This window comes from Papilio polytes, unplaced genomic scaffold (assembly GCF_000836215.1).
Source record: "Papilio polytes unplaced genomic scaffold, Ppol_1.0 DF824080.1, whole genome shotgun sequence".
NCBI lineage: Eukaryota > Metazoa > Arthropoda > Insecta > Lepidoptera > Papilionidae > Papilio > Papilio polytes.
The window spans coordinates 921,154-938,338 of NW_013525124.1; the positions used below are offsets into that span (position 1 = coordinate 921,154).

The following is a 17,185-nucleotide window of genomic DNA, read 5'->3' on the forward strand; positions in this document are numbered from 1 at the left end:
GTATTTCACGCATATAATAGTGCACAAAACACACAAGTGTAATTAGACATAGACTTTACTAATAAGATTTTGAATAAAAAAAACACTAGCTGTTCGGTACAAACGATATAGATAGAATTGCAGGTTAAAACTCGCAGTTATAAAGGAGGTCCGGGAAAGACGTGTACAATGGACTTCCACAGATTCCTTAGTCGGAAAGACCACGATTTGATCCAATTTACCACTACTCGAAGTTGCTTCGTGTGGGCACTAGACGCCTCTAAAGTTTGCTAATTATTTCACATGAATAAGTATTTCGGAAATCCTTTAATTTATTAGTATTGATACCATGGTTTTTGTATGTTTTCCTGGACACATGTATTAGATGACGTTAATGCGGGTAGTTGGAATAATTTTTATACCCGCGCATAGGGTAGGTTTAAAATCCTCCGAGCCCGTCTTGAATTACACTAACTATATTACTAAATTAATATTTGAGATCAAACAGGCGGATAATATTAAAATTGTGCAGTTAAAACTTTCTCCTGAAATTAGCTAATCCTAAGTTTCTAGATCGAAAAGAGAATCCTTCTGGCTTGGGACCGCTGGGGTCTGCGTTGTTCCTGATAATCTTAGCAGGCTCCACCTGGAAATATTAGTGTTAATAATTCTAGGACCAAGATTATTTAAGCTGTGATAATCCGAGTACTTCGACAATAGAAAGTAAACTACATCAGTTGTGCGATTGTCGATTGTTTTGCAGCTAATTCAACTATTTAGGTCCACAACTAAAAATCGAGTGACCTCCATATGAGCTCGTAGGAATCAAAGCGAGACGTGTGTGAGTTAGACAAAGGCTCTCTAAGGCAAAATAAAAGTGTTTGATTTTTAACTTTTTTTTCAAAACAAACTGTACAAGATGAAATAAACTTTTTATTAAGCCTTGACTTGGAAAAGAATATACACAAATGACCTAATACTGAAACTGTTAGTGGACCATGTGACAAATGCCTCAAGTGAAGTGTCAACTACGCTTCCTCTGTTTATTTTTTGAATCTCTGGCTGGGCTATACCTACCCTTGTGACGTCAGAGATGGTAGGTCGCCGTCGCCACTTGTACCACCAGTACTCGGCGGCGAGAGTGGCGCAGGCCAGCGCGATACCCAGGAATATCACAATAAACACTCCCCCAATATTCTGTATGGAGATACCATCCGACTGGTCGTCTTGTTTATCGCACGCGCGCGCCATCGGATTGTTATTCCACCAGTTTTCCTTCAGTTTCTCTAATTTACGCTTGTTTAGTAGCTGTAAGATACTGTTGGAAGTTTGTGAGTGTTAAAATCATGGAAATATTAGGATGAGATTAATTACAAAACTTGTAACATTTCAAATTTGCGCCTGCAAGAAATTGTCAGGCAAAGTTTTCGTTTATAGAAAATGCAGTTTAGCAATGTTTAAGTATAGGTTAGGTTTTAATTTTAATACTCAATTTAATCAATATTTTAACACTTTTTTTAAACATATATTAGCCATAAAATGTCTTTATAATTTTCACAAATAAAACACAATTTTGCAAGCATTTTTGTCACTACTTTAATATAGGTAATAAATAAACGAATTAAAGAATGTAATAATAATTTAAGAGACTCGTACGTCATAGGAGGCGCGTCGAGCGTCCGGACAATGACCGCAACAACCAAACAGAGGTCATTCAAACAATATACTGACAAAGATTACACTAAACTTCTGTATAAATTTACATTATAAATGGATATTTTGTCTGCAATTATCAACCATTTACAGTTCAAACTAACTGATATTAACACTTGAAATAATTATTAAATAATTGTTCCTTTTAATAAATAAACTGACTTATTTTTCAGGTGCATACCAACATTTCTGATAGAAATTTCTTATTCTAAAAATGCGACGGATTTTAAGAAAAAACATTTATCCACTTACAAAAGGAATTAAATTACCTACAGACAATGACTCTATTCTTCCAATTTTAAATATAAAACAAAGAAATAAACGGTAATATATTCAAATGGTGAATGTCAGTCCGGTCGCGTCACCGCGCGCTCTTTTACATAAAGTGCCTCATTATCTAAGCTGGTAACAAACACTATAACCTAATTGTAGTATTTGCGAAACATTTTCCTCTACACATATCAAAGAATCTCGAATGTTTAATCGATTAAAAAAGCACAGTAAGAAGACGGAAAATCGTTTTAAGTCTATCCTTCTCTGTCTTTAGCAAAAGATAGAGATAGATGGCTACATTAATCTATGACCGTCGTATACTTACGCATTGTTAAACTGATCCTTTAACGGTGAGCCTTGTTGTACTGCAATCGCGTAAGGTTTCCTTGAGAATTCGTCACCGACCATCTGCAGGTCGCAGTTGGTTAGTACGTGATAACGCACATCGGTTGCATCACCTAGCCATGCAAAACCTAGGTGTCGAGAGAAAAAAATACACTAAGGAAGACATCTTAATGACTCTGGATACGGGCGACATCAGGTGACAGAAGACCTTGGCACATCTAGAAATGTGACATAGATAATACTGCGAAAAATTATAATGCCTGCAATTCATAAAAACCCTCATAGATCGACAACCAAAAACTGTCATCTTTTCGATAAGCATTGTCTTTGGATTTTAAAAATAATACAAGCTTTCCCTCGTCTTGACCATAGACCTGCATGCCTATATCAATTGCTGGCGATGCATACCTTCACTGGAGCTCTTGGACTCGCGCACTCTCTCAATGGCCTCTTCTATAGTGTTAGGCAGACCAGCCTCTTTCATCGCCTGCCACATCTTGCTGTACTTGTCACTCACAGGGTAATCCCACACGGCCAGCTTAGCGCGCTCTACATCGCTCAAACTGTCGTTCAGACTCATGTCTTTCCAGATTCTATAAAAATAATTATACTCTATGACTAAACATGGAAATCTCTGTTTCATCTTTGCCTCAAAAAATACGTGACATTAGTGTCTGACTTTAGAGGCAAAGAACAGTGCAACTGCGGTTATTAGAATTCAGGCATGTTTTGTTTTATTTTTTTTTGTAGGAGGCAAAGGTCTTCTTGTCTATTCGATCTATAATCTATAAAAATAAATAAGTAATAGACGCATTGGTATTGCGTTCGAAATTTAATTTTTCAATACCTGTAATGTCCCTCGAAAGGTTCTGTGGTGGGCGATGAAAGAAAGACAAGTGCCTGGGAAGTACGTGCGACTCGTGAATGCAATGTATGAAAGAGCGAACACTCACGTTAGGTCTGAAGCCGGAGTAACCGACAAGTTCAGTGTGGCTGTGGGCCTGCACCAGGGATCGGCTTTAAGCCCTTATCTCTTCCTCCTGGTTATCGAGGCGTTAACCGTATAGATCCAGGAGGAAGCACCCTGGTGTATGCTGTTCGCCGACGACATTGTTCTTGTCGGGGAAAATGCGCTTGAGGTCCAGAGTAGACTGGAGAGATGGCGGGATAAACTAGAGACAGCCGGCCTGAAGATAAGCAGAGCGAAAACGGAGCAGCTATTCTGCGACTTCGGGGGCTTATCTAGTTTTATCCCGATTGCCTTAGATGGCGCCCATCTTCCAGTTTGCTCCGACTTTCGGTACCTCGGCTCATTAATCCAAAACGACGGCGATATTGACCGTGACGTGAGAAATAGAATAAAAGCGGGATGGATGAAATGGCGACAGGTTACAGGTGTAATATGCGACCCGCATATTCCCCTTAAAATAAAGGGGAAAATTTACAAAACCGTCGTAAGACCTGTCATGATGTATGGATCTGAATGTTGGGCAGTGAAAGGGACGGATGAAAGGAGAATACATGTAGCGGAAATGCGTATGTTAAGATGGATGTGTGGGGTAACACGATTGGATAAGATACGAAATGAGTATATTAGAGGAAGTTTGAGAGTAGCCCCAGTGGTTGAGAAAATAAGGAGTAAAAGGTTAGAGTGGTATGGTCATGTTATGAGAAGGGATGAATCGCATGTGACAAGAAGGATATTAGTTATGAATGTGGAGGGGTACATCGGTAGAGGTAGACCTAGAAAGAGATGGATGGATTGCGTGAAAGGTGACATGATCAAGAAGGGAGTGATGACTGAGATGACGGATGATAGAATGCTTTGGAGGACGAAAACCCGGTGCGCCGACCCTACGGGAGTAGGATAAGGCAGGGGAGATGATGATGATGAATACCTGTAATGTTTTAAAATAAAAAATAATTGAATGTCTATTTTTAGAATAATCTTTTATTTATTTTGTATACTTTCAATATCTGGCTGATATGTAAGAGATAAAAAAATGATAACGTACAGCACGAGTTCGTAAGTCAAATGAGTTTATTTGCGTAAGGTTTTACTTTATCACAATAGCACCGGGTTCTTGACCGATAGAAGCAAGATATTTAGATAACGATTACATTTAACCCATTTTTATTAATTTGGACAACCCTAATTTTGGTCATCGCTCCGTTATATCAAACGTTGTGAAATAGAATAAAAAAAATTATTAGAGAAACAATAAAACAGGTAAATAAAACTAGCTATTACTTGCGTCTTTGACCATCTAAATAATGTTACTCTTACCAATATTATAAATGCCAAAGTTTAGCTGGATGGATGTTTGTTAGATTTTAAAGCCTAAATTGCTGAGCGGATCACGATAAAATTTGGCGTATATGAATGGGGAAGATAAGACGGATAGAGTTGCGTACGAAAGCTAGTTTAATAAATATAACCTACGTAATTCATTGATTTATATAGCTTTCCAGTAGCAATAGTATTTTGGCAATTGGCCTAGTAGTTTCTGAGTTATTTCAATACATACAAAAATACAAATCATTTATCATTATATTATAGTACCATATCTAGATGTGATATGAGTTAACGAATTAATAATATTTATATTGAAGAAAACCCAAAACTGGATTCCAATATGATAAGATCACTTATTGATGTTCTTGAATGGATCAGAACGCTCATTTGCATAATAAAATTGCAAAATTAAACAAATAAAATGGAAAAACATGACCTATAAAGAATGGATTATCCCAACCGTCACCCAGCTCTGACCCCACGTGAGAATAAAAAGTTTCATCCGTCCCATCTTTTAGTCCCACTATCACCAATAAGGTGACATGTAGGTAGAACGAATGAAGGATATGAAAGAGTACACGGAGGGTGGGGCTTTGGGAGACGTAACAACGACGGTGAAAGATTGTTACAAGCAGCGATGGCTTACGACCTCACCATAGTAAATACATGTTTCCAAAAAAGAGAAAGTCACTTAATAACATACCATAGTGGCAGATTTAAAACACAAATTGATTAACTCCTAGTTCAGAAATCCAGTGTAATCAAAGTTAAAAATTCCAAAGTGATACCTAGTGAGGTCGTAGCCCCACAACATAAACTGCTTGTTTCGGACCTAAAAATAAAGCACCAAGTTTGTGAATTTAAAAGAAAGCCCCAGCCCAAAATTAAATGGTATTTGCCCGTCACATCGTCGCAAAAGGTAGGAGGAATGAAACTTTTTATTCTCATCTGTTATTTTTTTTTTTGTCCCTGTTTGTAAATTGTGAAGGCTCTATAACATTTTTAACCAATACCGAAATGAAGGTAAGTGATCTAAATGTTCTTAAAGGCTATCCTCGAAATCTATGCCAAATTTCATCGAGATCGCTGCAGCAGTTTAGACGACAAACTCTGACAAACATCCATCCATCTAAACTTTCGCATTTATAACATGAGTAAGTAGGAAGTAAGATTTTAAAAAAATGTGTAGTTTGGTCATGGTAAAAATAATTCGGGTTTGATCACTAGAAAGTGATATAGTAAAAACGACCTCTGGATAATCTATATTAATGTTATGGAGAGGAAAGATTTGTATTTTGTATATATTGAAGTGACTCAAAAACTACTGAGCCGATTTCTAAAATACTTTCACCATTAAAAACTCCGTTATCGCTGACTACCACAGGCTATATTTTTTAATTTCTGGACGAAGTCGCGAGTGACAACTAGTACACAATATTTATCGCACACATAACTTCCTTCATTTCCCTTTTTACGTCATCCATCCGGAATAATACAGCGAACACTTTCTATTGCAATTAGCACTTCGTAGCAGCGTCTTGTATTATGAAGAAAACTAATTTATCGATGTTATTATTTTATATTATGTTAGTGTCGTTGTCTTGAAAACAAAATCTGTTTGTACGTTACTAACATTGTAATTCTGCAATCAATATATGTATTTGGTTTTTTAAAAGTAGTTGTTGCTCTCGACTTCATCCGTGAAATTAAAAAATATAGCCTTTGTTACTCAGATAATGTAGTTTTTTAATGATGTAACAATTTTTTTAAACGGTCAAATAGTTTTTCAGTTATTTAGTACATATAAAAATATAAATCTTTCCTCTTTATATTATTTGTGTAGATTATTATTAGTATCGGCTACTTGTATAAAAACAAAAGTGTTTTTTTTTTTAAATAGCCTTGTTCGTTAGCACGTAAATGAAGCCTATTACATTCCCATATACTTCGGCAACCTTTGAGTAAAAGTCTCGTTAAAATCGGTCCACCCGTTTCATAGATTACTAACAAAAGCAACCTTGCTGACAGATAGAATAACAAACATTTTTACTTTGCACATCGTCATTACCTGCTAAACATCTAATTTGTATCGAACGGTTAGCAGTAAGAAAACTCTTTTAGAGTTATGCTCGCCTGTACAACCAACGTTCTATATGTATTTATTGTAAATTGTTTTCCTTGTGTACAAAGTGTAAATAAATAAAATAAATAGACATTTTTTAGAATACGAAATCTACAAAGCGAATTAAGTAACTATTATACTTACTCATAAAATCTCACTTCGATGTGCGCCATTCTTTCAAAATACGTCATCGCAGAGGAACCGTTAAGCGGCGCATATTGTATCTTGTACTGCTTGGAGAGGTCGTCCAGAGACTCAATGGGCGTGTCAAGTCGAGAGACCGTCAGGAAGGCGGCCAAGTTCGCGGTATACGAGGCTATTATGATGAAACTAGAAACGTAAAAGCAGTACAACCATTTATTGAAATCAATTTTTCTTTTAAAAATGACTTTATATTATAAAATTACAAGTGACAAAAGGAAGGGGCTACTAATAAATAATTACGGTAATTATTTTCTCCATTCCCCATCAGTCGTTTCGTCCTTACCCAATAGACTGTATTAAAAAACATTTTTTTCTTTTTTCCTCTAATCGACGTTCAATTTACTGCCCGTTACAATTTATTTAAAAAGAAAAAATCGTATAAAAGTGCATAATCATTTTAAAAAGTTTAGTGACTCATGTAATAGGTGATTTACCCAAACAACCACCATGTGGCGGCGAGCAGTCGTCCGGACAGGTTCTTAGGGGCCTCGCCCCCGCCCTGCGGCGTCAGTGACGTCATACAGAACCAAAGGCACTCCTTCAATGTAAACTCCCGCTTCTCCTCGTCGTCCTTATACTTCTCTCTGTTGTTCTGGTAGCTGTATGGACTCCATTTGTCGAATACCCACATCAAAAAACTGAAAGAGAACGAATTCTAGACCCTTCCCACTCTTTTCTAATACTACAGTTATGTTTAACTTATTAAATTTAATATCATAACTCAAAAAAAAATATCCATTTCCTATACTTCTTGTCCTTTGAGGCAAGCAACGCATCTGCGACTTTTAATAAATTAAAAATGTCTATCCGATATGCTGAAAAAGCCGCTACAAGCGTATTTTGACAGATGGAAAAGAAAAAAAAAATTAATACTCTACGATGCAACATTACTGTACCTATTCATGTTAGACGACAATAGTAAAAAGTTCTATGGAACGTATCAAAAGGCAGACTTTAGCACACAGACTGTTTTGTTTTCGTCCGGCCTCTACCATGATAAAAATTTGGTGCTGTATGGGATGGCGGGAAAAACTGCATACTTATATTACAGACACTAGTCACAAAATATAACCTAAGATACAGATCCTAAAAGATTTACAGTTGCCCATACCTTGAATATTTTTGTGACTACGCGTTCTAAACGCCTTTACGTTTGACATTGCTTCAAAAAACTTGTATAATCTATACCGCATGCGTATAGATTATAGAATTGAATAATTACAGGAAATAACATATCCTAATGCCTATAACTAGAAATTTACACCAGAATGACACTATATACCATGTAAATAAGGTTGAATGTTGAATTTGTACATCATTGCAAATGGCATAGGACGGCAACCGCAACATTTTAATACTTCCACGACAGATGGCGTCCGTAACAAAAGTTCAGAAACTCTTTATCATAAAAGTTGGTGTTTTTTTTTAAATTTAGGTACGTTTTAAGCGTACAAATACTGATATTTTGTAAAACAATGGCTATTTTAGCTACATAACGATTAGGTATATATATCGAGTAAATTTAAACCTTATTTGCTACTGATAAGATTCAAAGTTAGTAGCGACTTATTTTCAAACGCTTTAATTTTTTACTTAGCAACAGTCTTTAAATGTTAACGTTTATTACACAAGGAGTGATGTAAAGTGTAGTTACAATTCAAGTTACACGGTGCTGGAGGACGACCTTGACCGCGATAAAGCGAAACTCTGCAATACCTACTCTGTTACAAAGAGCAGAGACTAGTATGGTAGAGACGTTTTACCGCGAATCACTCCGGCAATGAGGTCATCGGACAAAAAGCTAATTTTGTTAATTTACACACTTTTGTATATCTACAAACGATGAAATTTATTTATACATATTACCTAATTTTATATTTCTCATAGTTTACTCTAAGCTTTATTTCCAACTTTAATTTTCTTAAACTTATTCCGCACCTATAAAGCGATCCTTAACTCGTTTTGAATTAAAAAAAAAAACTTTTCCTATTTCGGGACCTTATAGGTGTAGTAGTGTATAAAACAGCTGTCCTTCGCACTAAAATAATTGATCCGTAAACATATTTCTCTTCTATTTAATCCAGGAAATATTGCCAGTTCTCAAAACCCAATTATCAATATAACGTAACAAACCTTGTAAGTGGTATTGAATTAAATCAAACCCTAAAGCTTTGAAATAGAGTTCTATTTTAAGCGAACTTGCAAAAAAACATAGCTACATAGCAACATTTATTTATAGATTATAAAATACGAAAGATGGCGTTAAATCATGGCTTATGTGACAGAATTTTTTCAACCAAACCGTTGAAAACTTGGCAATTGAGACTTATGTAAATTAATTTAAAAAAATGCAGTATTATTTTATTTGTAACAATGTTAATACAAGGAAATACTATTTTCTAGATTGTTCCGTAAGCTGATTTTAGATTAACTAAAAATTTTCCGACAGACGTAGGAGTCATACAATGACGTCATCATATATTTTGTCACACGAATTTGTTTATTTACGCGCTTCATAAAATGTATAGGGTACATAAATTATTTTGTTTCATAATGCTAATTGTCGCATATATTTAGTTCCTCAAAGATTAAATTTAATTGGTATCTAACCATCTCCTATTTTTTTTTTACACCAAACGCTTTTTTTTTAATTCATTGTATATTATTTATTTTAAATTATCAATTTCAAATGCAGAACATCTTATTTCTTGCCATACTTCGTACTAATATTATAAATGCGAAAGTTCAGATTGATAAATGGTGGTTTGTTAGAGTTTGTAGCCTAAACGGCTAAACGGATTTTAATGAAATTTGCTACATTTGTAGAGGATAGTAGACTATCTTTTAGAAAAGAAGAAAGAACACATAGCGGACGGAGTCGCGGTCGAAAACTATTATTTCATAATAAACGATACGTAAATGAACTCAATGCGTAATAAGTCAAAAAGTTAAAAGTTATCATAATATTGGTGTTATTGCAAACAGAATCATGGATGTTGCCATTAGAAATTATTTTCCCTTATATAGGGACATACTTACCGACATACATCTTTTATAACGTATTGCCTCCCTATTCAAGTTCAAAAATTGGTTATATAAATTATAATGTTCTATTACAGTCATCATTTTCATACCTGGTAAAGAAATACGCGGCAAGTATTGACAGCCACACATCATTTTCCAACACCGTCAGAAATTTGAACAAAGAAGTGGGAGTTCTTGGTAATTTCATCATGATAGTTATCCCGACCAAATCGTAGTAGGGGACGGTAAAATCGACTACATTCTCCCTTTCCGCCATAACCGATAAGGATGTTAATCCTATATCTGCACGTTTCTCGACCAATTCCTTTATAATTCCGTTCCAATTGCCGTTCTCGTCCATAGTACCGAAGTTTCCGTCCGGTGATAGAGTGATTTCATAATCGAATTTAACAATCTGACGGATTTCCTCAATGAGATCGATGCAATAACCTTTAAATCCTTTCGGGGCATCGTCGTCTCTTATAATGAATGGTTGTTGCTAGAAAAAACTATCTTTTAGAAATATACGTATAAGATTATGTACTATGGTGCATGTGACACTCATTACATTTACGAAAATAATTGAAATTGGTACAGGATACAAAATTAACGAAAAAAACTACAGAGGAATGTATGACCTCCTACTTTTTGGAAGTCGGTAAAAGAGCGAACTTTTCCGTTTATTATAAATAAACATTGATAACCATTGGTATCAGTTAACTTTGACGTAACGTTAAGAATGTCACGACTGTTTACGCAAGTGTTAAACAAACGTTGTACTGAATTTTATCAAGTTTTTATTTCAAACAATGGCTGAGTTCATTACCCACCTCCACGGTAACAATTCTGTACACGAGTTGCGCTGAGTAATCGCTCATATTATCAGCGTCTGTTAAAATTAAGGGATTAGAGAGTCCCGCTTTCCAAGAACCAAGGTTCCGGCTACCGATCGAAGCGCCATCTTTGACAGTGACAGCTGACAGATCTGTGTTGAATTCCATAAAACTTCTACCGTTCATTGGATCATCTTCTGGTATGTAAAAGGGCGCGTAGGTTGGAGTTTCTTTTACCTGTAAATTAAGCTTATTTTACCAGCTGGTAAATACTTTGCCGGCTGGTAAAGCTGATATGAATCCAAAAATAGTAGATATGTTAAGGGACAAAAAGATTAGACTTGGGCTCTGTAGCTCATTTTGACCATGTAAAGATCACAAAAGACTACTTTACATGACTTTTTTTTAACTTCCTCGTGGTGTTTTTAAAAAAAATTATTTACTAAAGAAATTAAGTCAGTTTTTTATAAAGGTGTCGGAAGTATTAGATAGGAACTTTAACAACGACAAAACTTCAACTTTTCCGTGCTTATCAATGTCAAACTGGTTTTCTAATCCTCGTGCTAGGCTAATTGAATGAATATCTACTTATATTTTATTGGCATGACATAAATTAAACCGACTCTTAAAAAGAATTGTACGATATTTTCCAAGGCAAGGGTTAAAACAGCCAACAACGACTATGTTTTAATTTATGTAACTAATCTAATTTAGCTCAGACGCTTCTCGTTTCACATTTTAAACTTCTTGGTCCGTTAATCTTGTTGAGATTACTAAAGAACGCACCTCTCGGAATGCGGTTTTGAGATCCAAGGTCCTATTAGGAGTATTCTTACCGTCGTATTCGTCACAAGTTATATATTTCATGTCGTTTGGCCAATTGCCAGAGTCCAACAGGGATCTGGAAATTCATAAGTGAAGTCATGGAATAAGCCGGGGATATAATTAAACACTCCGCGTGCGCGTTGAACTAAATACAGATTAATGCCAGTATGCGAGCGTTAAAATAGCTAAGGTCATTACTTGACTGCTAAAAACGTCCGGAGAGACAGGTCGAAGTAAAAAGCGGCCGTTATCTCCGGCTCGCCGTTCATGCTGTACGTTGTCTTTATTTTTCCCAGACGATCTCTGCTGTTGGCATCTGGCGTCGGTCTCATGTAAACGATCGTGGCATCTTTACAACCGCAACTTATGTCACCCTTGTCTAACGACAACGCAAACCACGCCGTCTTCTTGCCGAAATATTGATTTTCATCGGCGGCGTCTAGAACATTCTTTATCGTTCTCAAACTGCCTACGATGAAGAAATTGACAACGTCCAATTCGCGTAGGCTACGCAGCTGCGTTTTAATGTCTTCCTTACTGAAGCTCTTGACTGGTGTTATCACGTGACGAGTTGGTATGTTTTGAAGGAGCGATTTATATTTGTGATCCATAACTGGAAATGTACCTTATTTTAAAATTACCCACAATTACTTTTGTAACTACATGATACATTGTTCACTAATTGGTATTGATTCTTACCAAAATACTCATCAAAAATGATTGCAGCATTCGTTATGTCTTGCTTTGTGACGACGGCTCTTATAGACTCTGGTAGAATATCGGCGGGTGGCATGACTTGCAAAAGATATTTAGTTTGGTTGGCGTTCAAAAAGCGCCACTGTCGCAAATCACCTGTTTGTCCAAACGATCCAGAAATAGTCGGCAGCGCCAAGGCCGCAGTGAACGACTTTATGGTTTCAGAACCGACTCCAGTCATTGTAAAATCGAGTACAACATGAGGGGTTTTTTGTGTAGATAGCATATCGTTATATTTTCTACAAACTACAAGTTAATAGGTATTAATAGTAGAAATATATTTAATTTGTATCATATCTTTGGTAGATCTTACCATTTTCTAGAAAAGCCTTGGCGTCAGTACGATTTCCAACAACGACCACTGGATCTATGGCTAAGCCTAAAGTTGGATTGCGTCGTACATACTCCTTGGCTACTTCGAAAGATTTTTCAGCTAATGCATTGTTTTCTTCGTTAATTAACACTATAACATAAATATTATTTTGTAGCATCTATGATCTTTAAAACACACAAATTCTTTAAATACTTACATATGTTAATATTTTGTGTAGTCTGTGACAACGTAAAGTAAAAGAGCGGGAAAGATGCAAATAGCAGTAGAAGCACCCGCATGTTTTAAAATTCTATGTTTCTTTGACCAATTTCCTTTCGAGCATAATTTTTATTATTACATCGTAACGTTTCTGTTCAGACACCGGAAACTTACTGAAGCGTTATGAAGTCGAGTTAAAAAAAAACACGTGTTGTGTACTGTCTAGTATCCAAGGCGATGACCGTCCTTGATACACCCCATAGTAAATTGACATATTCTATTCTCATCAATAAAACATTGTTTGTACGCGCTATTTACATAAATGAAGCCGTCATAATAACTTTGTTGATATTAAAATATCTTTCCTGTGCTTGTATTTGAAACTTTATTTATATTTTACTACATATATTCCAGGGTTTACTCAAACTTTTTTGTGACTGAATGGCCACTGTTTGCCTTGAAGAGGCATTTACAAATGCCACTTAGCCTAAACCTCGTTTATAAGTAACTAAGCTCGAGGCCTCCCTCAGGAGCCTCGGCACAAGCCGTTACTTTGTAATTATTGCCGGATTGGAATTGAAAATTATAGTAAAACTGCATTATTAAAAGTAATATTATCCATATTGAATGCCATCGGTTTACTATCAATGTGGAATAATGGGGTTGATGGAAAATCAATGCTTTGATAAACATCAGTTATGAGTGATTAGAATTCTATATAATTACGATTGAGTAATGAATGTTTGTATAATAAAAACAAAAGAAAACAATACCTTTCATTGGACTATTTTATTGCCAGAAATGTTTATAAATACAAACTCCACATAGAGCCGTGTTCAAAATGTACACTCTACTATAAATTCTAGTACTAAATTACTTTCAATCAGATATTTATTTCGAATACGTCAAGTATGAAAAATTTAAAATCGTTATATCCCTTAACACGGTACAAATTGTTAATATGTCAGAATACAAAGTAGGAATTCAATATTTATAAAAGTCGTCTGAAAATCCTTATTTTTATTATTGAATAATTAACTCAGAGAAGCGAAATAAATTAAACAAAAAGAAATTAGAAACATATAGACCCATAGAATAAAAATAGCACACAGTATTATCAGTATGAAACTATCACCTTATTTGTCAACTTTGAACTTTTTAATTTCAAATCTTATAATTATCGTTGCGAAAGTGAACATATTAACTCCATACATAAGTAAAAGTACTTGTCTTCGGAGCAGCAAAATGGAGCCATGTTTTTGTTCACAATGCAATCCGTAACCAAGTCAAGGAATGTTTCAATGGTTAAGTAATAATGCCTATGTAATAAATGTGCGAAATTTAACCGCTAACTTAAAGTTAAACTGAATTATCTAGAACTTTTTAACTAAAATCCAAAAACAGATGTATAAAACGCATCGTTCACAGAACGGATTTTGTGAGTTTTTCACTTTTGTGTGAACTTTGGCAGTATTGTGGCGTAAATACGTTTACCAAATAGTCGCGTTTATAATACTTAGAATTAACTCCTACGTATGTAAAAGTAAGACAATGTTAGGGAAACAGCAAACACTGAAATTAGTGATCGGTTCACTGCGATGCACATTCACAATGTGACTAACATGTATTAATTTACACAGGTACGTTGCAGGTATATTAAATACAAAAATGTATTACACGCGGGGGAAAAAGTATCCAAAAAATGCTTCTACTCCTCAGGAGTTAATAACTTGACACATTACACTATTCCTTGAAGATTGGACAAAAACTATTCAAACAGTTTGAAATATTACCTTTTCTTCTTAGTTTCTATTTAGAGTAAATTAACATGAACAGTTCACAATCCCTGAAAATTAACACTTACTTTTGACTTCAGAAAAATTCACTAACCATATGAAATAACAGCAAATAGCCAATAATTGAACAGTGAGCAGACAGATTGAACATTGAAAAAACTTCAAAAATCGTACAAATTATGTCTCAAACATTGAAATATTGAGATTACTTTTCATCGGATACTTTTTAAATCTTATACATAAATAACCTAATGTTAGTGCGGTCGCTTCAGAGCACAACTCCATTCTAATCAGATCAACTAGTAAAATCTATAAGAAACTATTTTTTTACATGTGTAAATAATTCAAGTTATATGTAAATTAGAAGTTGGGCTCTGTAGGACAAATGCATTGCAGTAAACCAAATTTCCAATGTTAAAGGCTTTAAGCCGTTGCTTCCTCGGCTTCGGCGGGAGCTTTCTCCTCCGAAACCTTGGCTTTCTTCTCTGGTGTGGTCTTTTCAACCGCATCACCATTATCCGCTGCGGTTGATTTCCTCTTCACACCAGCTTCTTTAACTTCTGTAAAAAAGACATTTTTTATTAATTCAAAGACATTTAAATAAAAAATCTGAACTGAATCTTCTTATTTTTAATGCAAAAGTTTAAATGAATGTTATTTACTGCAAACTTCCAGAATAGCTCAAATAAACTTGCTCAAATTTTGATGAACAACATAATATAGGTAAACACATAGGCTACTTTCTAAGTCTTTTTTTTATATATTTAGACATATACCTGTGGCATCTCCATTTTCTGTGGCATCATTGCTTTCCTCCGCATCCCCATTGCTTTCTTCTGCGTCTCCATTTTCCGCGGGAGTTTCTTCAGTGGCCTCAGCACCATTCTCTTCTTTGCCGTTGCTCTCTGCAGTTTCAGCTACCTTCTTCGCAGGAGATTTCTTCACCGGCGATTCTTTCGCTGCTTCGGTTGAAGTGACCTCCTCGGTCGCAACTTCCCTGAAAACGTAGATTAAAAATTTAAAAACATAAAAAAAGTTTTCACTTGGCACAGTGGTCGTACCAATATATATTAACTACGGTGTTTTATTTATATTTTTAAGTAAACATCACACTATCGTTTTGTTTATTCATTGAATCAGAATGAACTAAAGAAACTGAAATGTAAAGAAACTTTTAACTTGACAAAAAGCTTTAGGTAAAATCACTACGCGAGTATATAAATCCTTGAAAAAGATTTTTAAACTTAAAAGGGACGTTTCATCATTATAAAAGTAAATAAGAATCTTACTTTTTTTATTTTATCAGATTAACATTCTAACAAGATCAATAATATTTTCATAATTAGTACTCCTTATTACCACTAATTAGTTACCATTGTGAAGTGAACAATTAAGTGCGACGTAATAAAACAAACGTACGAAATCTTGCATAAGGTCTACGTTACGAGAAAGTTGCAAGGCATGCATAACGTTTTATTGAATGAATACACTCGTTTCAGTAGGTTATGGCGCGAGCTCAAAAGGGTTAAAAATAACTAATGACAACACGAACACGTCCCTAGCGATTGGCGATAACGTAACCGCTTTACCTCTATCGTGTTGCAAAACATGCGATGGCAAAATTTGAATCGAGCGCGCTAATGACGCCGTCGCGTCGCGCCGGAACGCCGCGCATACAGCGCCATCTTGAACTAAGCGCTCCCGCGCTTACAAGCGTGCTTTCAATTTCCCCGCTCAATGTAATGCAATAAATTTCCACACGGCCATGAAAATCCAGTAGTAATTGTTGATACATTAACTATGCATTGAATATGATGTTATAAATCCTAAAATTAGCGCCAGATACATCCCAAGGACTTTTCCCGCGTGTATTCATAGTCGGCGTCTAACTCGATACACAACCGTAAACTACAAATGTCCAATATAAACACTATTGTATTGAACAACTACAATAAACATGTGACGACTAGGTGATGAGAAATTAATTGTGATTTTAAAAAAGGAATAAAACATTCAGTAAAACAGTAATATTGGAAGCCATTTTGATCACGTTTCCGTAGCCGCCAAAAATATATTTGCAAAAAAATACTTTTAATAACACAAAAATGTTAAAATTACTCACTTCTTTTCGACGGCTGCGTCTGCCATGTTTATTTTCGGTTTAAGGAAAACTGTGTATTATAAATAAGTATTTCTTTTATTTTATAAGCACGTGCCACGACAACGCAAAACAACGTTCACTACACAAACACCGCCGTCCAAATGAGGGAGGAAGAAAATATCGTGCACTCCGTTTCACAGCGTCTCCCGTTTAGCATTAAGTTCGTGCACGAAGATCACTTTTGTGAAATAAATATATAGCTTTAAAGTGTGTAAAAAAGAGATGGCTATAGAATTTCGCTCAGCTTCAAACAACCTTGAACACCTTGAGTACAGTTCGCAAGCAATAATCTACCTTGCTCTGTCCTGTTTCAAAAACATAATCGT

At 35.4% G+C, this 17,185-nt stretch overlaps 2 protein-coding genes and 1 long non-coding RNA gene across 4 annotated transcripts; all 3 read right to left on the reverse strand.

Annotated features, from left to right (window-relative positions):
- Positions 1 to 4: 4 nt before the first annotated feature.
- On the reverse strand, positions 5 to 13,110 carry LOC106100020 (glutamate receptor 1). 2 transcript variants are annotated; one of them, XM_013278752.1, is made up of 13 exons: positions 12,901 to 13,110; positions 12,684 to 12,833; positions 12,314 to 12,616; positions 11,813 to 12,227; positions 11,576 to 11,690; positions 10,787 to 11,026; positions 10,067 to 10,455; positions 7,367 to 7,570; positions 6,873 to 7,058; positions 2,719 to 2,903; positions 2,291 to 2,438; positions 1,057 to 1,297; positions 5 to 625 (listed from the first exon to the last, which is right to left on the reverse strand). In XM_013278752.1, exons 1-13 carry the CDS (start codon positions 12,980 to 12,982, stop codon positions 512 to 514), a joined length of 2,772 nt encoding a protein of 923 aa, XP_013134206.1. In that variant the 5' UTR covers positions 12,983 to 13,110; the 3' UTR covers positions 5 to 511. The 2 variants fall into 2 exon arrangements, with proteins under 2 accessions (XP_013134206.1, XP_013134205.1); XM_013278751.1 differs by having other exon boundaries at positions 11,813 to 12,239.
- Positions 3,247 to 3,847, reverse strand: LOC106100022. Its single transcript, XR_001225410.1, has 2 exons — positions 3,815 to 3,847; positions 3,247 to 3,771 (listed from the first exon to the last, which is right to left on the reverse strand). It is a non-coding gene; the product is annotated as an uncharacterized LOC106100022 (long non-coding RNA).
- A 562-nt stretch (positions 13,111 to 13,672) lies between the features above and the next one.
- Positions 13,673 to 16,976, reverse strand: LOC106100021 (nucleolin-like). The gene is made up of 3 exons (XM_013278753.1): positions 16,821 to 16,976; positions 15,475 to 15,695; positions 13,673 to 15,258 (listed from the first exon to the last, which is right to left on the reverse strand). The coding sequence occupies exons 1-3, from the start codon at positions 16,844 to 16,846 to the stop codon at positions 15,122 to 15,124; spliced, it is 384 nt and encodes a 127-aa protein (XP_013134207.1). The 5' UTR covers positions 16,847 to 16,976; the 3' UTR covers positions 13,673 to 15,121.
- Positions 16,977 to 17,185: the final 209 nt, after the last annotated feature.

Coding starts and splice junctions, on each gene's coding strand:
- LOC106100021 (XM_013278753.1), bottom strand. CDS start 16,846: ATGGCAGACGCAGCCGTCGAAAAGAA. Junction 15,696..16,820: donor GACGCAGCCGTCGAAAAGAA/GTGAGTAATTTT, acceptor CTACGTTTTCAG/GGAAGTTGCGACCGAGGAGG. Junction 15,259..15,474: donor AGAAAATGGAGATGCCACAG/GTATATGTCTAA, acceptor TCTTTTTTACAG/AAGTTAAAGAAGCTGGTGTG.
- LOC106100020 (XM_013278751.1), bottom strand. CDS start 12,982: ATGCGGGTGCTTCTACTGCTATTTGCATCTTTCCCGCTCTTTTACTTT. Junction 11,027..11,575: donor TCAAAACCGCATTCCGAGAG/GTGCGTTCTTTA, acceptor CTTAATTTACAG/GTAAAAGAAACTCCAACCTA. Junction 7,059..7,366: donor GCCACATGGTGGTTGTTTGG/GTAAATCACCTA, acceptor TTACGTTTCTAG/TTTCATCATAATAGCCTCGT.